Consider the following 26950-nt stretch of genomic DNA (forward strand, 5'->3'; position numbering starts at 1 on the left):
CTCCTGATTACCTAAAACCATCAGATAATGTTTGTTCTAAGTATAGTAGCACTTACCTATAATTCTAATATTCAGAAGTTAAAAGCAGGGTGATCATGAATTTGGTGCCAATTTTGGTTATACAGCAAGTTTCAAGACAACCTGGGCTGCAAAGCAAAACTCTGTCTTTAAATCAATCAATAAATAAAACAAATACGTAGGTTCTTAGCCACTACATTTTAAACTAATTTGTTACACAGAAATAGCTAACTAATACATTTGGCTTGCTAGCAGAAATGTTAGAATGACTCAAATGTTTGATGAGTAGTGATTATAAACTATTTTGTTTATTAACAGGTTAAAATGATACATTAACAGAACCTTATTTAATAGAGAAATAACAACATAAAAATGGATATAATTATCCCCTAACACACTGGAGATGATAATTCTTCTGGGTTGTTCTATGGTTATGTAATTCAAGGCTACCAGACTGGCTGATGATAGGATGAGAATTATTAACTTTTTATGGGTGGGTGGATGGATGGATGGATGGATGGATGCATGGATGCATGAATGCATGAATGGATGGATGGAACAAAATCAATAAGACATTTTAACAAAGAAATAGGAATATTTTCTGAGATAAAAGATCTCTGTATGATTCCTATTACCAAGGACTATGTTCAAAAGGAAACTGGATATGTCAATTATCTAATGAGTGGGACTCCAAATTTTCTTTCAGCTTGTCCCTTATGTGACTTTGTAGAGTGAAAGTAACAAGATTTAGGGGCTAGAGATTGATTTGGCAATTGTTAAGAGTCTAACATTTCAACTTGGACCTCTTTATTGTAGTATTTGGGACTAAACTCAAGGACTCACATGTGCCAGGCCATATATGAACTATATTCACACCTGCAGCTAGTAGTGTATCTCAAACCACCAGTGCTACAGTGTTTCTTAAAAGAAATCACCCAGGCATGTTTCACCATCTTTAAGAGATATAGTTATTGCTATCAGTTGGTTAATATTTGTCTTCTGCTTGATATGGGAAGTCCAAGACAAATATTCTCTTCCTTGGATGTGTGTAAGACAGAGATCCAGTCAAAGAAGGAATAAGAGGAAGCTAAAATGCCAGGCAGACAGGTAATTGTTTAAGTCCTCATGGAATGGGTGCTTTGACTTTGTAGAGAGAAGTAAATCACTTAAGCAGGGGGTAGGTGCAAGTCACAGCCCTAAAGCCTGGCTGGTTTTGTCAATCTGGCAGTTCAGTGTCAGTGCAAAGGACATCCCCAGCACCTGAGAAAAGAATTGAGAAAATGTGAGGTCTTCATAAGAGAAAACATTTCTCCCACAATTCCAGAGTTTGCTAATACAGAAAAGCAAGATTTCCATCACACTGTGAGCACTCCCCAAGCACCACTCCCCAGTACAAAATTTCTCTCTTTAAGTTTAAGAATAACATTAGAGATAAAATGGGGGCAATTGTAGTAAGATAGAAAAGTAGCTTTTGGAAACATTTTTTAATTTTTAAGAAGTCAAAAAATTAACTATATAGTCAAGTTACCCTCAGGGAACAGTACAAGAAAAATAAGTCAACTCTGACAAAGCCTTATGTTTCCTTTGCTTTTGTCTTCCTTTTATTTCTTGACTAAGTCTTAAGTAATATAGAATATGCCCAACATTGGGTAGAAAATAGTGTTATGAATATCACACATCAAAACAAGACAAACGTTACCTTTCACTAGTCAAACCAGGTGCTATCACAAAGGGAAATAATTTTAATTTCCATCACCACTTCCTTCTTAACATAGAAGGTCAAGTTTATAAATGAGTTGCTTTATCTTAATCATTTCCAGACCAGCTGAGTTAGTGACTAAAGTGGGATTCTGATTGGCAATCTTAATTTGTCTGTGACTCATTCATATCTCTAAAGGATATATACATATACGTGTGTGTGTGTGTGTGTGTGTGTGTGTGTGTGTGTGTGTATACACACACATATACATATACACACATTCCTGTAACAAATTTTCTGGAAGCATTAAGTCGAATAGATAATATCAATATCAAATAATATATTTGATCCTTGGCTAGAGGAACTCATAAATAATATATTTATTGCCTCATTCTGCTTCCCTAGTACTTTTCTAAGACTGTGTGATTTAACTCAGTTAATTCTTATAGGGATCCTGGGATTACGCTCTTACCTGTATCACACATACACAGATGGTAACAATTCCAATATACAAGAAATTGGAGTGAAACCACGATTGTGCTTTATTATAACAACCCTGTGGGGGTAGAATTACAGGCATTAATGACACCATTCAATATGTCAACCTTATCAAGATGAAGATGTTATGTTTTTATTTACCTTGCTTGTTTGAATAAACAGAAATAAAGTAGAGAACATTAAGTCAGTGACATTTCTCCTGATATCATCAAAATACTTGTACCTAATACAGAACTCTTACCTCTTAAGTTAAACTAGCCCTCAGAGATGAGTCAGAAACACATGTCCTTATATCATTTGAACACTCAGTGCTGATCTTAGATTAATATATAGGATGATAGGTGTTGTAATCTTTGGATCAAGATACAGCTCAATATAGCTTCAATAGTCAGTATCATAAGCCTATAAAATTCCAGATTTATTGACTGTTGGTCACCATGTTCCCCTAGCCCCTACAAACACCACCCCAAACCCATGAACCTAAACTCCTTTGTAGATTTCCAAACTCAGGAAAAGGTAACATGGGATCAAGACAATATCTTAATTTACTTAGTTTACTTGGTTTACTTTAAGATGACTCTTTTCTCCTACATGAAGAGAGACCCAAAATTAAGAGTCAACATGGTTTCTAAAACATTCTTTTTCTCGAGCTCTCATTCCCTACTTACATTTAATTCATTTCACAAAAGGAATGGATCTGCCTTCTCCAAAAGAGAAGACAAGTAGGTACCTGACAAGCTAGTCTACCCTAATTCTGTAAATTATACTTTAAATAAAAGAATATCTATCCTTTGTTTAAGATAGATACACCTCTTGCCTATTTTTATACAAACTACCTACTATACACACACTCCCTTAATAGTGTAACAAAAGATTCTTCATCGTGTCTCTTAACTGGATTAACCTGCTTCTAGATTTTGGAAGCTTCTATAGTTATTGGGGGATGTTTCTCTGCTCTTTCTTGTTGTTGGTGGTGGTGGTGCTGGTGGTATCCAAAGTTCCCTGTTCCTTGGTGGAAGGTTTAAGTGCTTTCTAAAACACTTTCTGATGTAATTAAAAGTTTGAACAAAAAAAAACAACAACAGGATAATTGTCAACAAAATTACCTGAACATCTGCACCTGATGGGCAGGAAGATGGTGGACCAGTGTTCCAATCACTAGATCCATTTACACCGCAACACTGCAGCTGGAAGTCAAGTCCCCCAAACATAATGATTAGAAAATCAACAGAAAAACAAAACAAAACACGTGTCATTATACTAAAGAATATGCTTATCATTCAGCTCTGGCTCCAGAGAAGAAAATTCAGAATTGGTCTACTGCTACAGACTCTTTGGAACTAAATGTTCATAAGTCTGTTATACAATTTTATTCACAAAAGACCTCTAGAAAGTTCAGAGGACATGATCCGTTTATATATTTATCTACCAGCTACTTTCTACCCAAAGACCGTATAACACAGAATTAAATCTAACTACATTGATTCTTGAGATTATTGAATAACAGAATAATTAGATATCAACTTACATGAGAAAACAGGAAGTACCTGCTATGGTGGTATTACATATAGGAGAAACATATGATCCAGCTATACCACTCTTGGACATAACACTCAAAAGATGCTATATCCTACTAAAGAGATACTGGTTCATCCACTTTTATTGCTACTCTATTCACAGTAGCCAGAAAATGTAAACAATCAAATGTTCATCAAATGATAAAACTGATATTGAAAATGTAGTATACTTACACAATGGAATATGATTCAGTTCTTAAGAAAAATTAAATTAAGAACATTTCAGGTAAATGGATGAAGGTGGAAACAATTATCCTGAGGAATATAAACTAGTCTTAGAAAAAAATCACATATTTTCTTCTATATGTAGATGCTAACCTTGAATGTTTAGATTATTTTGTTGAAATTGGAGTATATATAGAGGTCAGAAAACTAGTAGAGGAAAATAGGGGGTAATCTCAAGAAAGAGGATAAAATTCTGTCATATAGAGGAGAAATATGTAATGTGAATAGTTAAGTGGGATGGGAGGGAAGGATACAGGATGAAATAATGGAAGGGATAACTAACAGTAAAAGCTCTTGAAAAAAACATATGGAAGCACACTACTGTACAAGTTTCATATAGATATGAAGAAATGTAATGGGGTCACCCTATAACTGGGCAATAATGCCACTACTAGATCCCACAGACTAACAAACCTTCATTAGAGCTGGTGGCCATTGAGGTCCTATAGCTGAAGCCACCACATACATGAATCATGAAACATGGAGAAATCAAGCTGGATTGATTTGGAAGTTTGATTCTTAGTGGCTAGATTTCATGGTGCTGGAAGGTTCTGTGCAAACTACCAGAGGAGAAAACTAATCCTGTATCTTACAGAGTTGTGTGCCCTGAGCTATAATAATGATCACCCTAGGGATCTATTACAATTAGAGCTATCATGATGTAAATGTTGTGGGTATAAGCTAATAACTTTCTACTTGAATTTAAGACATATTACATAAGTCTTAATTACATTATATTGACATATTACATTATATTGAATCATTTTGGGGCCCATGAATCTATTATGAAGTGGGTTATATAGCCCCTTGTGGAGAATCTACTAGTATTATTTTGCTAAATAAACATAATGTCAAATCAATTTCTAGTGACTTCTTACTGTATCCAGAATGAATGTATCATTGAACCATCAACAAGAAAGCTTTTTTTTAATAGATGGTGATTAACACAGAGACCTACAACTGGTCAAGGTGCAGAGAATAAGAGACAATGGGGTACTTATCCCCAAATTGTACATCTATATTACACCATCTTCTCCCAAGGGATTGATGTGGAAGAGTGAGCAGAAAGGTGTAAGAGCCAGAAGTAGTGCATGGCTATAAGGAAACAATATTTTTTTATTTTTGTGGACACAAGTGCAGTTTCACATAGGAACTCACAGCAGTTGTGTCAGCATTCACAAAACCAGAACAATCATGAAGGGCAGAATGGGCAGGGAGTCCCATCCCTAGCTGGAGTTACAGGTGATTGATTGCTGCTGGAATAAAGAGACCCTGCTTTCTTTAAGGATTAACCACAGGCTACTACACTCCTGGGGATAACTTTGCTGAAAAGTACATAGTCAGCATTAACTGATCTCAGTGAGTTTATAAACAAAATGAGGATACAAATTTGGGTGAGTATAGAATTGGGGTGGATCTGGGAGGAGTTGAGGGGTCAATATAATCAGAGTACATGTATGAAATTTTCAATAAGAATACTATTTTAAAAGTAGAGAGAGGAATAGAGAATGAGACTTCAGCAAGCCTCTAGATTCACAGTACTTCTGGGAAACAGATTTCCTGACATCAAAATACCTGTGTGAATAAACCAGCCAGATACAGAAAGTGATAGAATCTGTAGGGCATATAACCTAATTTTTCTTCACAATCACATACCATAAAGTGGGATATTGTTAAGTAATAAAAGAAAATTTGAGACATGTTGTCCAAATGTAATATTTGGACCTCTTTGGACCTCTTTGAGATATTAATTTGTGCAAATCAGTTTAAATTTTTTAGACAAAATTAGAATAATTGGGATATAGAGTGTTATTGATATTTGAGGATTTGTGTGTGTGTGTGTGTGTGTGTGTGTGTGTGTGTGTGTGTGTGACTCTATGTTCACTACATGTATTTGGGAACACGTGGAAACCAGAAAAGGGATTCAGATCATTTGAAATTGGAGTTCCAGGAAGTTGTAAGCAACCATGTATGTGCACTAACAAAACCCAGATCTTCTGGCAAAGCAATAAGGGATCTTAACCACTGACCCAGACTCTTCAGTGATACTTGGTGAGTGAGATGATGGAAGGTTCAGTATTGTATTTTCTTTAGAATATTTTAGAGAACAATGTTTAGGGGATTAAATGAGGTGACAGTGACTAAGTCAATGTGAAATGTATCAAGAGATTTATTTTGTTTTATTTTTCAGTTTGTTGTGTGTTTGAAATTTAAAAGGCACTTGTAATCTGAATTGAAACAGATGAGGAATTTGAAATGTAGAGGGGTTGTAACTTTTCTAGGTCTTCTTGTTCTTGTATCTATGTTGTAATTTCTTATGTTATTATTATCTTCTCCATATTAATCCATCATGGGAAATGTTGATACTTTTGAGACATAGATTATGCCTATGCTTTGCTCTCTAGCCAATGTTTGTTCCCTAACATTCTAAGGCAAGAATGCAGAGTTGGTATATGTTCCTGAGTATGGGAGAAGTTTGGAGAATGTGACACTAGAGGACTAGGTAAAAATATAATAATTTTGGTGAGTTGGACATTTAAAAGCTGTTTCTTCTATTTTGCTGCTATTTTGATAACATTTCAAAGAATAAGTAACCAACACAATATGATTTGTTTGGATCTTCTTTTTATCCTGTTAGGGCTATATCAATGATTTTATGTGAGTTGGTAAAGAATTAAATAGAATGTAGAAACTTTTGTACGTTTTGAATTAACTCCTATACCCTCCTACCTCTGAGAGCAAAAACATTACTTTGGACTTTAGAACTGAAGATCTTAGAGTCTTAAACTTTTAGGAAAGAGATATTTGCTTCCAGGGTCTAGTCTGAGTTTAGTCTGACTCATCTGAGCAAGATCTTTTATGTACTTACTTGTGACTGGATGAAGTCCCATGCCATCATGGTGCTGTTGTCAGAGTGATAATGTTGGATGCTGTCATTCAGACCCTCAGCCACTAAGGTGCTGAGCTGTGGCAAATCATATTGCACCAGAGAAGATGTAGTAAAAACAAGATGAATTCAAGAAATAAGAGATTTCTAGTAGACCAAATTGATGCCCCACCCCCATCATGGAGTTAGAGCTACAAAAGTGAGGTGTGGGAGACTATATTGGAAGACAAGCTGAAGGTTATATGGTATCTAAGGAAGTTATATATACATAGTGGACTTTTATCCTTCTAGAACTATAGTTTTACAAAGAAAACAGTTAAACAACCAAAGCCAAGGTCATACTTTACTGAGAAGACTGACAAGGAACACAGAGAAAAGTAGACATCATTCAAATACAATCTTCATGACATTTTTTTCTCTCAATTGCAGTTGATCTCTCATTCTCTTACTTTATTTGTATAACTTAGTACTAATTTGATTTTACTAACTTCTCCACTGTGTATTCCCCTTCTCGGCAATAAGAGAGTAGGCCATGTTTTCATAACTTACCTTTTGTTCATACACAAAGAGCAGGATGGCTAAGGTCACCTCAGCAAGGAGAATAATCAGCAACAGAACAAAGAACTGTAATAAAGCAGAGAAATTATCAGAACATGGATTCTGCTTCTGATCTAACTCTCTCTGCGTTGGGAGCAAATGGGTCTACAAACTAATATTGGTTTATAAATATCTTGGATGGTAAGAGATGCTATGATGGTTAGCTTTAATTATCAACTTGATAACCTTGAATCAATTGGTAATTTCTCAATAAATTGAGGATTTGTCTAGATTAGTTTGATCTGTGGGCATGTCTGTGGGGGACTGTTTTAATTGTTAATTAAAGTGGGAATACAGAAAGTTACCTGAGAATACACAGCAAGTGATCAAGTATTCATGTATTTGTTCTCTATTTGCTCCTGACTGTAGATGTAATGCTTTAAGTTCCTTTCATGAATAATGGACTGTACTCCTTGTATTAATAAGATCAAATACCTTTCCATTTTAAGTTTTTCTTTTTCAATGTATTTTATAAAAGAAATAAAATAAGAAATCAGTACCAAGGAAGTTTTACTATGGTGAACCTGGTGATATTACTTTGAGGAATAAGGAAGATATTGGAACTTTGGTTTAAAAAAAAATCCCATTAAGTGATGTGGGTAGAACTTAATGGAATATTCATGTGGGATGTTAAAAAAGGAATTACTAAGAGTGGAGGTCCAGATCATGGTCTTAGTCATTAACTGGTCTAGAGGATATTGTGTAACATTTTGGCTCAGAACCTATGTGTGATGTTCATGCTGGAACAGTATAAAGCTATGATCTATCAGAAATTGGCATCATTTAAGTAAACCCTCCTGTACTTCACTGGCATGATACAATCAGGATAGGAAGCTTTTTAGTGTAGTATTTTACACAGTAATCTATGTAAACTGTTCATGTGGGAACTATAAAAGCAGCTATGGTTGTCAAAGACATTAGTACCACTGAAGTGAGCTTCGTGTGTTTCATTGGGAAAATAGAAATTGTTTTCTCAGAGTCATCACACAGAAGCTGATATAACTTTGGCCCAATAGGAAAAGTACATCTTGAGCATGCAGAAGAATCTGGAAATGTAACAGTCATTCCTATGGTACTAATTTTGAAAGCATGAAATGGTTATTGAGGGCAACTAAATATTGGAACTTTGAGGTAGGTTTGGATTTTTTGTAGAAAGGCCCTGAGAGGCCACTAGTGGAGGTGATGCCTTAGTTTCAATGGAGACCCCACTCCACAGCACTAGAAATGCCAACATCTACCAAGGAGAGCAACCATTGTAGAATAGGGCTGACCTCTCCCAAGAGGGAATCTGTGTGTACTACAGGAAACATTACTATAGGGGTGGTCCTACCCAAGTTGTCTGGAACCCAGAACACAATGCACAGTGTTTAGACATAAGAGCTTCAAGATTTGGTCTATTTACTGCTGACTTTTATTTTTGTTGTTGTTGAGATTTTTAATATAATTATATTATTTCCCCTTTCATTTCCCCCCTCCAAACTCTCCTATAAAACTTTCCTTGCTCTTTTTCTAATCCATAGCCTTTTTAAAAATTAACTGTTGGTGTATTCACAAATATAACCTATCACTGGGTTTTTGTTTGTTTGGGCATGGTTGTTTCTACTTCCTGTTTCTTCTATTTCTGAATAGCAATGCTTACATATGTAATTTCTTTTTATTTTACAGGAGCTCACATTAAAAGATCTTGGAATTTGAAGTCTTAAAAATTTCGTAAGGCTTTGGGAAATTTCTAGAATTGAACTATATTTTGTATTCTGATATTAACATGAGACAAAGGATAGAACATTATGGCTCAAAGTGATCTGTTCATGCATCTTAAATTGACAAGGAATAGATTGTACTGGTTATTTTATGTTATAAACTTGACACAACCTAGAATCAACTGAAAGAAAAACTACTTGAGAAATTATCTAAGTCAAGTTAGCCTGTGGCGATGCTTGTTAGGGGTTGTCTTTATGTTGGCTAGTATGGGAGGGCCCAAGCCACTATGTGTGCAATTTTCATAGGTTGTCATCTAAGTTGCAAAAGAATGAAAAGAATCAGTATGTAATCTGTGTGTTTATTGCCTCTCTGCTCTTTTTTATTCAAAAACAGAGATTCTTTTTGTAACCCTGGCTATTCTGTAAACCATGTTAACCCCAAACTCAGAAATTCACTTGCCTCTGACTCCTGAATGCTGGAACTAAAGGCAAGTGCCACCACTGCCTGTCTCTCTGCTCTTGATTATGGATGTCTCCTAAAAGTAACATACCATGAAACATATTACCCCAGACTTGAGCCATTATCTACCCAAACTTAGAATAGCACAACTACTACAATAACTCACCGACATAAGCAGACACTTATTCTCCTTGATTGATCCCATGCAACCCAAGAAGGCAACTACCACGATAATGGAGCCCACAATGACCAGAACATTGCCAAGTGTCAGGAAGGGGAGGTTACGGAAGAGTACTCCATAGGTATTATGGACCAGGAAGTAGATCCCGAAGCCCAAAATGCAACAGCCACAAATCTGAAAGGAAGAAATCCATTACATTCTAAGGTTAATATTGTTCTTAAGTATCTCTTTATTTATATTCCCACCTCCTTAAGATCAGAGTTACCTGGTATTGCTCACTCAAGACTCATGAGCTCACCTCTTTACTAAGTTCCCCACTATTATAATAGAAAGGAAATACCGGCTTCTTCATGTAGAATCACACTCATATCTTTTACTACACACTTCCAGATACCAAGAAAAGGTCATCTTTATGAAGGAACTACTACCTTCACTATACAGACGCCTAACATAATACTTTAGATATTCTATCTCTTATCTACTCAGTTGTCCACACATGGCCTTTCTTTTGGAGAATATTACCATGTAGAAAAGTCACTCTCTTTGAAGAAGGTCATCTTAATAGGAAGACAACAAAAGAAACCAAACTTATGATAGTCACATCTTCTTTTCATGTTGAATTTTTAAGCATGATTATATGTGTGTCTATAAACTTTACATTTTTATTAGTTCATATTAATTATACAAAAAGCTTTCAGTTTTCTATTTCTACACATCAAGCATATAATATACTTTAGACATACTCACTGCTTTATTAATCTTTCTTATCTGCTTTCTCTTTTGCATTTCCTCCTTCCCACTTCTAATAGTCCCCCTTTTAGTTAAATGCTTTTCATATTTTTCTTAGCTTCCACAAATGAAAGAAGATGAAATACTTTTCTAAGTAGGAATGACTTATTTCAAAGTAACCTCAAGTTTCATCTATTTTTCTGCATGATTTCACTCTTCATTGTGGCTAAGAAAACATGTTATGAACAAATACCACATTTAGACATGTACATTTATACAGTCACCTGTTGATGGATATGTAGTCTGTGTCAACAATTTAGCTATTGATAATGGTGCAATGAAAAGAATGGATATACAACTGTCTTTGCCATAAAGTGATTATGATTCTCTTGGGAGGCAATATGAGAAGTAAAATGGCTAGATCATATGGAAGTTTAATAAAAAGAAGAAAAGAACAAAAAAAATTCAGTCAACAAATGAACAATGGAAATGAGTAAACAGTTTTAAAAGAATGAAGTGCAAGTGATCAATAATTAAATGAAAAAAATGTTCAATGTCTCTAGCTACATCAAAACTACATGGGGACACTGTTCCATCCTATCAAAATGATGGTCATAAAAAAAAAAACTATCAATAACATCGGACCAGAATAACAGAAAGGAACCATTTCACACTGTTGTTGAGAATATAATTAGCCTAGATACTGCAGAAGGCAGCATAGATGTATTTTTTAATTTAGAAGTAGAACTGTTGTATAAATTTTCTGTCAATATTCTTCCATGCCACTGGGGATGAGGAGAGGGTAGAATTTAACACCCAAATTTTAGTCTATTTGTTTTACAAGTGCCAGCTACTTGCAATGCATCCCTAAAGCCCCAGAGAAACTGGGCACCTTCATTATTAATTGCACTGATATTTTTTCAATTTTGTAGGCTTATAGTGTCACACAATGGCAGGGAAGAAATTATTACTTATTTGTGCCTAGGTGAAGTGCTCTAGATATTACCCAGGCGTGGACAGTTCATATTCTGTACTATACTCTCCCTTGAGAAGAAAGAACACCTTAGCTGGGATGAAGGACTATTAATTCAGACATATTCAAAGGAGCTACTTACCCAAAAAAGCAAGTTAAAGAAAAACAGAACATATTTCAGCAATTTCAGGCTGCTCATGCCCATGCTGGGATAGTATGCCCTAAAACAACAAAAGGAAGAAGAAAAGATGTTTTAAATGAATTTGGTATTACTAGGATAGCATCACAGATACCAAAATGAGATTGTTCAGAATTCAAGGATCATCACCACCATCTTGTGTTTAATCTTTATCTGTCATCTGGAGAATTTTTCCAAACCCCCAATTTCACATGTTGAAAATTGAAGGCACATTTGAAAAGCCATCATCTTGAAGGCTAAATGTTCAACAAGCCATGTTTGGTGTTATAGCAAGCCCATGACCCAACAGCAGAACCATTCTAACAAAAAGATAAGTCACAGAGACACAAACTAAGCCAGTGCTATTGGTCCTGTGTGACATCAGTGACTAGTGTCTGACTACTCAAGAAAACAGCCTCTGTGGTTAAAATTGGCTGATCAATCAAGGCAAAAGGCCAGTGACCTAATCAGACAGTTCCTTAACTGTCTTGAGACTCATTACATACTAAATATGCTGTTATTGTTTTATTTTCATGACTGTATTTTAATTACAGTATCTCTCTTCCCTTTCCTCCTTCCAAACCCTCTTATATACCCTTCCTCATTCTCCTTCCAATCCATGGCCTCTTTTTTTCATCATTTGTTATTGAATGGTCTGTAAAGCCTCTCCATATGAAAGTGTGAGGAGATATGCCTATGCTTCATTTATCTTTTTATGTACAACCACCTATATTTCTGTTTTAAGTATGACTTTAACTAAGGATTAGATCTTTTCCAGTAGATGTCAGTGTTATGGCAGAAATTAAACACACAAATATATATTGAGAAAGTTAAAAGAGACCATAATATGAGCACAGTCTTTTAAATGACACTATCATTTTAGCAAAGACACACTCTGTGAATGTATATGATGTATATAAATGGTATATGTATATACATATAGGTGAGCAACAGAGGAGTACATCAGGTGTCCATCTCTATCATTCTTTGATTTATGCCATTGGATAGGACACTACACACATAAGAGGTGAAAAAGGAGATAAATGTAGTAAGTGAGAGACAGAATGGGGAGGAATAGAGGAAGAAAAGGAAAAGGCACACACACATGCAAGAGAGAGAGAAAGAGAGAGAGAGAGAGAGAGAGAGAGAGAGAGAGAGAGAGAGAGAATGAGAATTATTATCTAGACAATACCCATCTAGATAAACCATGGCCATCTCTCATTTCAAGATGTGCATATGATGGCACATGCTGATAGTCCCAATGCTGGGATGCTTAGGCCCGAGGGTTAACAATTTAAGGTCATCCTAGGTTACATAATAAGTTCCTGTATGTGTGTGTGTGTGTGTGCACATGCATGCATACATGTGTGCAAAGTGAACTACTAAAGATACTACTTCGATGCTTAAAATAAAAATACACTAGAATATATTAATAGAAGAATAGATATTACATAAGAAAAACTTAGTGAACTTTTAGGTAGTAAAGACAAACAACAAAGATTTAAATAATAAAGCACTTCTAAATGAAGAAGCAATATTAAGTATCATAATTTTATGTAATATGGGTCCCCAAAGGAACAGAGAGAAAAATATTTGAATAATTAATATCCATAATAAATTCTGACTAGATTAAAATAATTTACTTATATGCCAAAGAAGCTCAATGAAATCCAAGTATAAGAAAGTTATGCTTCATAGTAAATGTATTATAAATTACCAAACCAATGATAAAAATGAAGTCTTAAAATAGCCAAAAGAAACAAAATATATTAGACACAAAGGAGCTAATATAAGAATAAAAACAGACATATCAGAAAATAGTCAATCCAGGAGAGATGGGGAAATTTGTTTAAGATATAAAAACACACCCAAAAAGTCATCTCAGGATTTTATATTCAACAAGTATTGACAAAAAAAGAAAAATTAAAGCCTATAAAATATATATAAGATTTATGCATGACATTCAAAATGTAACTATAATATGTACGAACGCTGTGGGAATTTCTATCTAGCAGATCCATACTTTAAGAAATAGAGAAAATTTCCAGGCAAATTGTTAGAGCAGAGGCAAGACAACATGACTTTCATAGAAAAGTAGGCCATGTTTTCTTATTAGCTGTTGTTTGAATCTTAAATAGTCCCAAAGGACTCATATGTTAAAAGAAAACTTGGTCTACAGCTAATAATGCTATCAAAGGTGATTGATTCTTTGAGAGATGGAGCCTGTTTTCAGGATTTAGGACATTGGGCACATGTTATTGCAGGGTATATCTTTTTATATGTCTCCTTCTCTCCTTCCTCTCCCTTTCCCTCTCTCTTGCTCAAACCCTATGAGTAAACACCTTTGCTCTCTTTTGCGCTTTCACCACAATGTTTGAGGCTGAGAACACACCCAAAATAACGAGAATCACACCTTTGAAACTGTAACTCAAAATAAAATTTTCCCCTTTTCAGTTGATTTCCTTGGTTGTTGTTTTGTTGTTGTTGTTGTTGTTGTTGTTGTTGTTGTTGTTGTTGTTTGGTTGATTGTTTGATTGGTTGGTTTGTTGAGGTTTTGTTGTCACAGTTAACTATCACATTTTTCAAATATCTTTAAAAGGTACTTGACAGTGAAGAATAGTACTATATAAAGTTAAGAATAGATATAAAGGGGAAGTTTTTAATAGCAATAACATTGAGTCTAGGAAAGAAGAATGAAGATTCATGTATTGGAAGTGTGGTATTATTAACTCACAGCAACTGTGGTTATATGCACTGGTGCCTTCTATAAAATCCCAACCTGAATTTAGGAAATCTCCTGAGGCCCAGAACTTACTTGTACTCGATGAGATGGTGTGAAATAGAGAATGGGAACCAAAATTTTTGAAGGTGTGGCCACTGCTCATTTGTCAATGATCTAGTAGATTCTTCACACCAATTCATGCATGGGCAACCTTTGACTGAACTCAGTTGGACTCATGATGTTTTGGGAGGCTTGGGAGTGGTTATAGTAATAATGCATAAATATACATGCAAACAATTCTCAAAAATAAAGAGAAATAATATTTTAAAATAATAATTATAGCTTGGGGGTCCAACAGAGAAGAAGGGAGATCAATACAGAAGGAAAAGGTGGGATGAGGGACAAAGATAGTGTAATCCTAACACTTGCTTGTAAACACTCAAATCAAAGGCAAAAGGATTGTCACATGTTCTGGGCCAACCTATGATATATAGTTAGACCCTGTTACAAAAAAGTAATTACATGTATCTGTGGAGTAGAATAACAAGTTCTGGGGCATTTGCCAGGAGTTATATGTTTATTGCTAGCTTAATCACAATAGCCAGATCTTTTTTTTCCCCTTTTAACATTCTTCCCCCTACTTCTCTCTTTGTTGCAGACCCCCAACCTGAGCAATTATCCCCCTCTAACCAAAGGTTCCCTATTCCATGGCAACAAGTAAGCTGAAGTCAGACTCATATCTCTCTTACTGATCCTGAGACCCAACACCCCTAGTCTTATCTCCAATTCTATAGCTGAAATCCCTTTTCTTTCTGACCCCATCCCCAAAAGATCACAAAGAACTTATCCTCCAACCTTCCTTCTCTCAACTCATTCTAATATCTGGGCCTCCAACACCAGCAGGCATTCCATTTGAACACAGTAGCTAAGCAGGCCAGGAAAAGAGACAACACACCACCATAACACTCGCATAAAATTCAGAGAGGAAATAGAAGCCAAGAAACAAAACAGCCATCCAACAAGGAAAATCAAAAGATCATCACTTAGACCTATAATTATCCCAAACCCAGATGCCTAGATGCAGGATAAGAGCACAACAGCCAAGGGAGTATATCTCCCCTAGAGCCCAGCTATCCTAGCACAACAAGGTTTGAATATCCCAACATACCTGAAGCACAAGAGAAAAAACCTTAAAACAGCCTTCATGAATATGATAGAGGTCCTTAAGGAGAAAATGAATAAATCCCTTAAAGAAATACAAAAAGAAGGAAAAAGTGGAAGGAAATAAATAAAACTGTTCAAGACCCAAAATTGAAAATAAAATCAATAAAGAAAACACAAACTAAAGGAGTTCTGGAAGTGAAAGACTAAAGAATTCAAACAGAAACTATAGAGGCAAGCATTACCAAGAAAACATATGAAATAGAAGAGAGAATCCCAAGTACTAACAATACAATAGAAGAAATGGATATATCTGTCAAAAAATGTTAAATCAAAAAGACCTCTAAAACAAAACATCCAAGAAATCTGGGAGACTATGAAAAGACTAAATCCATAAAATATAAAAGAATATGTATAGAAGAAAGAGAAGAAGCCTAGCTCAAAGGCCGAGAAAATTTTTCAGCAAAATCATAGGAAATGTTCCTAACCTAGAAGTGAGATACCTATAAAGATACAAGAAGCATACAGAACATCAAATAGATTAGACCATAAAAGGAAGTATCCTTTCCATAAAATAATCAAAACACTAAACACGAAGAACAAAGAAAGAATATTAAAAGATTGAAGGGGAAAAGACTAAGTCTCTAAGAATCTACAGATGTCAACCAAGACTAGTATACCCAGCAAAACTTTCAAGCAGCATAGATGGAGAAAATAAGATATCTCTATGATACAAATTTAAAACACACACACATACACACACACACACACACACACACACACACACACACACACACACAAACCCAGCCCTACAAAAGATGATAGAACAAAAACTCAAGTCTGAGAAAGTTGACTACATGCATGAAAATACAGGAAATATGAAACATAAAAACACATAGAAATCAAAAGAAAGAAAGCATGTGCACATGTTTGTGCATGCACAAACACACATATATGCCATATATATAATAACAGGAATCAATAATCCTTGCTCATTGATATGTCTCAGTATCAATGGTTTTAATTCCCCAATTTAAAGACACAAAGTAACAAGATGGATGCTAAAACAGGTTCCTACATTCAAGAAATACATCCTTCACCTGCATTCAAGAAATACATCTTAATATCAACAATAAACATTATCTCGGGGTAAAATGTTGGGAAAAGATATTCCAAGGAAATGGATATAAGAAGCAAGCTGGTGTAGCTATTTTAATATCCACAAAATAGTCTTCTAATCAAAACTAACCAAAAAAGAAATGAAGGAACACTACATATTAATCAAAGGAAAAATCCACCAACATGACATTTCAATTTTTAACATATATGTTACAAACACAAGGGTACCCAAGTTTGTCTTTAGCTTAAAGCACATATTGACCCTCATATACTGATAGTGAGAGATTTCAGTATTTAACTCTCACCAATGGGCGGGTCATCCAGAAAAAAACTAAACAGAAATACTGGAGCTAAACTATATTACAAATGGATCTAACTTATTTACAGGACATTTCACCCAAACACAAAAGAATATAACTTCTTCCTTGCATTTCAATGGAATCGTCTACAAAATTGGTCACACACTCAAACACAAAGCAAGTCTCAGCAGATAAAAGACAATTGAAATAACTCCCTGCATCCTACTAGCCATCCATATATTAAAGCTAAATATCATCAACAACAGAAACAACAGAAAGCTTACAAACTCATGGAAATTGAACAACCCTCTACTGAATAAAAAAACTGTGTCAAGACAGAAATAAAGAAATTAAAGATTTTCGTTTTTTGTTTTTTGTTTGTTTGTTTTTTGGTTTTGGGTTTTTTTGTTTTTTTGTTTTGTTTGTTTTTCGAGACAGGGTTTCTCTGTGTAGTCCCGGCTGTCCTGGAACTCACTATGTAGACCAGGCTGGCCTTGAACTCAGAAATCCGCCTGCCTCTGCCTCCCAAGTGCTGGGATTAAAGGCGTCCGCCACCACTGCCCGGCAATTAAAGACTTTCTAATGAAAATGAATACACAAGATACCCAAAGTTATGGGAGACAATGAAAGCAGTGCTAAGAGGAAAGTTCATAGCCCTAAGCACCTACATTAAGACAGACACCAAAACAAAACAAACAAAACTGGAAAGATACTAGTAACTTAACAGCATACCCAAAAGCTCTAGAACAAAAAGAAATAAATTCACCCAAGAGTAGTAAAAACAGGAAATAACCTAAAAATCAATTAAATAGAACCAAAGAGAACAATTCAAAGACTCAATAAGATAAAAAGTTTTTTTCTTTGAGAAAAATCAACATGGTAAAAAAATACCTAGCTACATGACACAGAGGGAATATCCAAAATAACAACATTAGAAATGAAAAGGTGAACATAACAATATACACCAAGAAAATTCAAAGAATCATAAGGACATATTTTAAAACTCTGTACCTCACAGGGTTTTAAATACAAAAGACATACCCAAACATAATAAAGGCAATTTACTGCAAGCATATAGCCAACATCAATTTCAATGGATAGAAACTCAAAGCAATTCCACTAATATCAGGAACAAGAAAGGTTATCCATTTTATATAACTATTCAATATAATACTTGAAGTTTTAGCTAAAGCAATAAAATAACTGAAAGATCAAGGGGATAAAAATTGATAATAAAATATTCAAAGTATCTTCATTTGCAGATGATATGATAGTATACTTAAGGACTCTAAAAATTCCACCAAAGAACTCCTACAGCTCATAAACATTTTCGGCAAAGTAGGTGGATACAAGATTAACACAAACAAAATCAGTCCCCCCTATGTACAAATGCACATAACTGATAAAGAAATCAGAAAAACAACACCCTTCACAATAGCCACAAATATAAAATATCTTGGAGTAATTCTAACCATGCAAGTGAAAGACATGTAGGATAAAAACTTTTAAGTCTTTGACAAAGGAAACTGAAGAAGATATCAGAATGTGTAAATATATCTCATGCTCATGGATCAGTACAAGTAAACCAGTAAAAATTGCCATTTTACCAAAAACAATCTAGAGATTAAACAGGATCCCCATCAAAATTCCAAGACAATTCTTTCAGACCTTTAAAGGACAATTCACAACTTCATGTGGAATAAAACAAAAACAAAAAAAAAAAACAAGTATAGCTAAAATAATCTTGAACAATAAAAAACTTATTTTTATTATAATTGTTTTATTTTATTGTTATTGTTATTCTAGTGTTATAGAATTGTTATTTTATTCTAATACACCATTCCTGACTTCTAGAAGTACTACAGTGCCCTATCCTACCATAAAGGTACTTGGCTCAATCATGTTCATTGGGGCTTTATTCATAATAGCCAGAAATTGGAAACAACTTACATGTCCTTCAACAAATGATTGAAAAAAATATGTGGTACATTTACAAAACGGACTGAAAATGACATGAAATTTACAGTTGTTAAAAAAAGTAACATGAAATTTACAGGATAGATGGAACTAGGAAAACTCATGCTGAATGGGGCAACTCAGAACCAGAAAGCTAAAAATGGCATATATTTACTTAGAAGTGGATATTAGCTGTTCAAGTATATTAAAACCAAACTATGGTATGTAGCATTAGAGAAGTTATGTAGAGGAGGGTTGACAGGGAGGATGGATCTCCCTGGGAGGGAAAAATATAATAGATTTTTTAATCCTCAGTCAAAGGTGGGTGGGTATCTGATGGGGAAAATGGGTTGCTGTGGAGATGGGGTGGACAGAGAGATTGTAGGGATACAAGGCTGTAATTGGGAGGTTTTAAGGAGTGATGTGAAAACCTACTGTAGTGGAAACTTTCTAGAATGTATGAAGATGATCCTAATGATAACTCCTAGTAATGGGAGATATAGTCTCAACTGGCCATCTCTTGTCACCAGGCAATGTTTCCTGTGACAGGACTTGGTTACATTCAAGTGAGTTTTTGACCAAGAAGTCCCATGGAAATTCTTAAGCAACCCAGTCTATTGATAAGTCAATAAAGTCTCCACAAACTGACACTGCAGCCCCACTGCTGAAGTAACAGTCACACAATTCATTGAACATAGAGAAGTCCAGCTGGTGCCTACATGGAGCATTTACCACTATGTTCTAGTTGCTTTAGTGTGGAAAGGTACTCTGCAGGCTACCAAAAGAGAAATGTAGACACCAAACCAGCTGCCAAACCTCTAATTTACAATCTGTCCTACCTGCAAATTATTCTAAGGCAATGGTGGCATAGAACTTGTGGAAGTAGCCAACCAATGTTTGATTTGACTTAGGGCCCACTCTACATGATGGAACCTATACCTGACATTGCTTGGGTAACCTAGAACCAGAGAATAGATAGCCCAGAGACCTTGGGTAAAACCAAACTTATTCTAAAAAAAAAATTAATAAAATAGCTCCTAATAATATTGTATCTGGATGCAAAAACCTAAAAGCACAAAACAATGTCAGAGATGATACTATCCAATATGCTTAGTAAAATAGTTCTCAGATAAAACAGGAAAAGCACAGTCCTTTGGGGCTCCTTTAAAGACACTGTTGGGAAAGGGGGAAGAGAGATCACACACAGGAAGAGAAGATTTACAAATCACATATGAGTTGAAATTTAGTCCAAGTTAAAGACCCCTATAGTCCCTACTATTCAAGAAGTGGGAATTTGAGGCAGGAATATCTCTTCAGACAAGGAGTTCCGTGTTATTTCAAAGCAGTAGTTTTCAACCTTCCTAATGTTGCAACCTTTTCTACAGTTCCTTACGTTATGGTGACCCCCAACCATAAAACTATTTTCATTGATACCTCATAACTGTAATTTTGCTACTATTATGAATCACAATGTAAACATCTGTGTTTTCCACAGATCTTAGGAAATCCCTGTGAAAGGGTCATTTAACCTCCCAAGGTGATCATAACCCACAGGTTGAGAACAACTGGTGTAAATAATACAATGAAGCCTTATATTGAAAAAAAAGAAGGTAAATGTTTTCACTCAGAATGTATAACATGCTTTTAAACCTAACAGTAAAAAAATAAACAACCCAATTTAAAAACGGACAAATATCTAAATAGATATTTTATTTCAAAAAATATGTGGGTGGCAAATGAGATCAATTATTTATTTCTCTTGTCAGTTCAGGAATGAAAATTAAATGACAATATCATACCGTACACCTTCTAATAAGGCTAATATATATATTTTTAAAAGTAAGCATACAGTAGATGCCCTTGTGTGCTGTGCATGAAGGCCTGGTTCAATTTCCAACACAGAAAAAGGTCTTTGCCTGTTAAAATATATCTTTGGCATGAAATTTGTATACCACAAAGAATTATCCAGAAATATTTGTCCTGTAAATATTTGATTATAGTTACCAAAACATGTCAAGCAAGTCTGATGATTATGAAGACATTTGATCAATAAAGGGTTGGAAGGCAAAAAAATTAAGCATACCAAGTCTTGGTGATAAGACCAATTCTCATATGTTATTAGTGAGGATTTATAATGATATGTTCATATTGAAAAACAAATTGCTGGTTATGTAAAATATGTTAAACATAAAATTCATTCTGCTTATAGGCATTTTCTCAAGAAAAACAAATGAAAGTACATTCTCATACAAAGAATCATACAAGAATGTTCACAGCAGCTTGGTTTGGAAATAGTCCCAAAGTGGAAACAAATGCCCTTCAACATATTAATGTACAAATTAACTTACTATAATTAGATACTGGAGTACTTCTCAGCAATAAAGTGGAAAATATAGTGGAAAGAACAAGATACTACAGAGTCAGGAACCTTGGGATTTTTGTTGTTGTTAATAAATTATGCTTTAAGCATAGGAGAGTAAGTTTCTCATCAACTAACAGAAAGTAATCAAGTGAGCTGCCTCCTAGAGTTACACAAGTTTGAGCATCCTTGAGTCCTGTCATAGCTTTTTCAGACTCATAGGAACCAGTTCTCCACAGAGCATCAATGACCAAGGTGCTCACAAACCTGAGTAAGTCACCGTTGAGTCTGTCCTTCACAAAAAAGGACATCTGCTTCTGCTTCTTTCCTTTCTGATTTTCTATTTGCTCATACTCATGTTGAATTGAAATATAAAATCTGCTCAGTTGGTGATTATAGCCACTATGTTTGCAAAATGCTACAATTTTCATATAAACTGAGAAAAAAAGTTCACCTACCATTTCTTCACCCTTACAGGCCAGTTTCAGAACCTCCCACTCTTTTTTCTAACATTCAGCGGAAATGATATTTACCTAACAGTTAAAAATCTGCCACTTCCGCCCCCATGACTCACAGCATTCTCATAGGGTTCTTTTTTATGAAGAAAGCTCCTGACGTCAATTTCCAGAAAACTGCCAAGACTAAACCACAGTGATCTGGTGCCAAATCCCAGGTCCCAATGTGGGAGCCTGAGCCAAACACTAATTATTCCACTTAAAGAGCTTGGGCTAGTGAGCGATCTTGTAGGTTCCTAGTTTGATCTCTTTCTTTTGATCAGCAATTGCAGCACCAGTGAGATCAGGTTTAGAAGTTGCTCTGGTTAGACAGAAACTTCAAAACACCCTACCAGTTCTCAATCTTTGACTGTATCTAATTAAGTCCCAGAGGCTGATTTGTAACAACAGCAAGGAGCTTTGCTTTCACATTTATGAGAAACTAACTAGTTCTTCTTGAGCAAAACCAAAAACAAGGCAGAAAGGAAGCAAGAAATTCATAGTCAGAACATTTTGAAAGTAAATTACATCAATTTAGGTGCCATGTAAGCATCCAAAGGAGGAAAGCAACCAACAGCCCTTCACAGATATGATGCCTCTGAACACCAACAATGACCAGAATTGCATGATAACCCTAAGCATGCAGTAATAACACACATAACTTATGGGTAACCACCAGGTATCTCATTGTATTTACAACCCACTCAACAAGAGGAAAATACAAGAAACCTAGCCAACAACCCAGGGCTAGTGATCATAGAGGCGAATCAACAACTACCACTTTACTAAATAAAAATAATCCTAACTACATTCTAAATATTTATCTTTATGCCTACAGATCAGTGTAGTCCTTACCCCATATCAACGAAACTTTGCTTTTTAATAGACAAACCCCATTACAGAAAACCACATCCAACCAAAAGGAGAGTTCTGGAATCCAACCCCAATGGATACATATATGAAACAACCCCAATACTTAAGATTCAGAGATAATTGTGTAGAAGAGGGAAAAAATATTGTAAGAGCTAGATGAGAGAGTTTGTTGTGTTTCCCACAAATGTCGGGCACTGCATCAAGTCTCACACAACTGCTTAATCATGAGCTGAACAAGAATAACAATAGATACTCTAATGTGGAGTGGAGAAAAGGTATTTTCTGTTGCAGCTTTAAATAACTTGTAAACTACTGTTCATTGTGGGTCTATAAGAGAAAAGTATACTTACAAAACTATGTAATTTTATACTACAACATTCTTATTCATAACACTGTGTCATGATGTTGCTGTCTAATTATTCTGGGATTATGGGCATCCCAGCACATATCAACTCAACAGGTGGACCTTTGTGGGAGAGCGTATCTCTTGTTGATATGCTCCACAGATACATTAAGACTTGTGACTGCATGCCAGCCTAATATAAGCTTCAGCACAGCACAGAGATTTAGTGGACTTGCTACTTTGCAGGTTGGGTCAAATGAAGTCAGATTGCAAGTAATCACTGACCTGAAGTTGCTTCCAGGTGTGGAAAAACTGTATGTGAGCAATGTAACTTAATGAAGATGATTAATTGAATTCAACAAGTACAGATCATGTTTTGATAAACAAAAGCTTTAGAATCAGGTTTAGTTTAAGTTCCAGCTCTGCCTCTTAAAAGTACAGCCATGAACAACTTTCTTAAGCTGTCAAACTTTCAGTTTCCCCATCTTTAAACTGGACTAGTAATATTGCCCTCATATTGTTCTAAGGAGTAAATGTGGTTGAGTTTCCTGAATGGCTCAGTGTCAGAGGTTCAGTGAGTGCCATGTAAAAGAACAAGTCATTTCTGAGAGAGGCCCTGAGCTCCTGAGAAATGTAACATGGCCTGGAAAGGCTTTAATCACCTTTTCCCTCATTTTGGTTTTTTTTTTTTTTTGAAATACTTCTTTAAAATTTTTGTTTGCCATTCATAAGAAAAAGTTCATGAAAAGAAAAATAAAGAAGATAAAAAGAAAATAAAATAAAGGTGAAGAAAGATGAACCCAAATGATGGTAGGGGTCATTTTCTCCCATCTGGGAGCTCAGCTAGATGTTACTAGTAGCTTACATGGGGTAAATATCTTTTTAATAAAGCTATTACTTAAACTAGGAGCCATTAACTGAAGCTCTTACACAGTCCATCCAGTAGACATCATATCCTTTTCATTTTCCTAAAATGATAAAGAACTTTGCAGTAAATGGTACTATGCATCCATACCCCAACTTAGAGATGAATGGCTTGTGTTATAAGTTCTTACCTATTAGCTTTGAAATTACATAATTTCCTCTTTCTCTTTTATTTTTGGTTGTGAGCTTAGTCTTTAATGGCTGAGCCATCTCTAGAGCCCTATTTTCCCCTTTCTCAAAACCTTTCTTCCTAAACTGAGTATCCAACCTTCCTCTTGTTCAGGAGAAGCAATTCTGGAGGCCAGATCTAGATAGGTGTTGTTTCTATAGATTGTTTTGACTCAACACATACACCTGAAGTGGTAGCTAGTCCTGAAACCATCCAGAGGGTAAGTTCCTAGTTCAAAGAACAACATCCTAAGGGCAGATGCCTAGTCTACAAAGCAACCTACACACAGTGGATGCTTGTTGGTGTATAAAGTACTATATGCTGATTATGAACACAGGCCAAACCACTATAACTAAATCAACATACTAGTCATTGATTGGAAACTAAAGAAAGGGGAATGGCTATAATTTCAGAAAAAGCTCTGTCCTTCCTGATCACATGAAACACTCAGGTTAGAGGGGATCTGCACCCTAATTCAAAGCCACATTCAATCAAAATTGTTGTGTCTAAGTCTCAGGTTCTGCCTTTTGTTACACCCAACACTTGTCTGTTGAGTAAACTTGCCATATACTTTCAGTTGCCTAGTAGGAGAAAGGGCTTGGTGCTTCCTGTGATCATGTGACTAGTATCTCTTGCTTAATTTCATTTCTACCACGCCTGGGGCAGGAAGTGGGGGAGTAATACTTCTTTGAGTACATATATAGTGTCTTGTAACTGGAAATGTTAATATTTCTGGTCTCTATAATAAATTCATAGCAGTCTCATTTCTTAAGGAGTCTGGAAAACTGAATTTTTGTATTATGCATACATTCTCCCTACTTTATAGAAAAGAGCACAGTCTATTGTGTTCTGTGTGTCCTTATATCTACCCTCCATGGTAATCTCTTTGGAATTGACAATCGCATCTGGTAACTTTGTGTTTCCAGCACCTGAGCACAATGCCTGGCCATTGGAACATTGCAGGGTAAGAGAGAATGAGGAAGCAAAGCACTAGTCTGAGGCTTCTAGGCAGTCAGAGGCCATAGAAGGTATCAAAACAACAGAGGTTTTCCTTTATATCTTTGCCTCTTGCTAACAAACAAAACTGAAATCCTTTGAGTGGTAGTGAGGTAGCTGTGTTGGCTTGAGCTGTGAATCACTTCCTGTGAGCATAAAGATAAGCAAACATCATATCTAAAAGCAAAATAACCTTTACTGGCCCACACAGGAAACCACATTTCAGTTCAGCCTCTGGTCCTAATCAACCAGTTTCAAAGCAGTGAAGATTTGGATCGAGATTGAGAAAGCAAACAGTTGTTCACATAGCAGATACAATTCTTCTCTGGCTCAATCTTCTAATATATATGATTGCGCAGAAGAGGTTCTCAAGGACAAAACTATTACTGAAAAAAATTCTCCCTTCTCCATCATTTCTGTTCCTTACCCACAGTATACTGTCAGACATCAAGGGGTGCCTAGCCCATGAGTTTTAATTTAGTTCGCTTAGGTCACTATATCTAAACATAAGGTTTAGTAGCCTCTGAAGGAGGTTCCGATAAGCTGCAACTATCTCCCAAACATCTCCCTTGAATCTTAAGTAAGTAAATGTGGACATGGGTACTTTACTTTCTCCCCTTTAGATCATAATCAAGTGAGCTTCTCACAGTTCTTGGACCAAGAAAGACCTGATACAGACATTTTGTACAGACTAAAGCTGTCATTTTTCTGAATACTTACAGCCTAGAATGGTTTGCAAGTTGGAAACTACTACTGTATCAAGTTATATGGGTCTCCTCTTGGCTGCACATTTTATATGAGATTTGGCAATGTTCACGCTTTGTATATCACAGATCATTTAATGTGAAGAAAGAAGCCCTTCAGATCACAATGTTTATCTTCCTCTTTGAAAGCCCACAAACTAATTATCCCTAGAGGGTACATAGGAATAAAATCATGAAGTACATTGCAGAACACCTAACTATGTTACAGTTTTTTGTACCTATCTTATACCAAAACATGACAGTTTCAGCACTAACTTTCCTTTTAAAAAGTTTTCAAACCAAGACAACATGTCTTCTGGCTACTGTTCAAAATCACTCTGGCTATGATTTTTCTCCTCACTTTAAAATGAAACTTCAACTTTTCTAAAGATTAAACAACATAGAATATCTTCCCAATTTCATCTCACCTAAAAACTTCAAGCATTAGAAACCACCATGTACAGTAAGCAATTCAAGTGCCATAATGTAAGCTCGTGGATGCTCAGACCCAAAGAGCTATCAGAAAATAAAACACCAATTAAATCAAAGTATTTATAGCCCAATTGCCTGAGGGAAGTGCTGATCTAAATATGTGCAAACACCGACAATTTAAAGTTACTAAATTGATGTATGGAGACTCTCAAAATGCTGTGTGCTGCATTAACTGGTTCAGAGCTGTTAAAAGTCATAAGTCTTACCTTTTGAAGGCAGTGTCCCTCAGTACTTCAGGCAGAATTCGCTGGTTATCTTTAAGGTGGCCAGCACAGCCTTGTAACCCAGAAGTCTATGTCTATTTGTGTAAAAGGAGAAGTGAAGAGAGAAAAAATACGATCATGCTGTGATGACAGGAAACCCAAGCGAGAACAGTGAGGAAGTGAGACTGAGTGTTCTCTCTTAGGTTCAGATCTTCAACTGTTCCTCAGTGGGGTTTTAGAGGCCTCTACTCCCAGCCTATTCTAAGTTGGTTTCTGGGAGCTAAAGAAGGTCTGACACACCAATCTGAGTCCTGGTGAACTCTACAGTAATTTGGGTGATCGGTCCTGACCATAGAACAGTGCTTCTTAATTGAA

General features: G+C 35.6%; 1 protein-coding gene across 1 annotated transcript; it reads right to left on the minus strand.

Annotated features, from left to right (window-relative positions):
* Nucleotides 1-295: 295 nt before the first annotated feature.
* On the minus strand, nucleotides 296-26735 carry Cd53 (CD53 molecule). Its single transcript, XM_034500631.2, has 8 exons — nucleotides 26579-26735; nucleotides 11687-11765; nucleotides 9828-10016; nucleotides 7454-7528; nucleotides 6887-6982; nucleotides 3322-3402; nucleotides 2190-2273; nucleotides 296-1278 (listed from the first exon to the last, which is right to left on the minus strand). The coding sequence occupies exons 2-8, from the start codon at nucleotides 11747-11749 to the stop codon at nucleotides 1207-1209; spliced, it is 660 nt and encodes a 219-aa protein (XP_034356522.1). The 5' UTR covers nucleotides 11750-11765; nucleotides 26579-26735; the 3' UTR covers nucleotides 296-1206.
* Nucleotides 26736-26950: the final 215 nt, after the last annotated feature.

Source organism: Arvicanthis niloticus, chromosome 4 (genome assembly GCF_011762505.2).
Source record: "Arvicanthis niloticus isolate mArvNil1 chromosome 4, mArvNil1.pat.X, whole genome shotgun sequence".
NCBI classification, from domain to species: Eukaryota; Metazoa; Chordata; class Mammalia; order Rodentia; family Muridae; genus Arvicanthis; species Arvicanthis niloticus.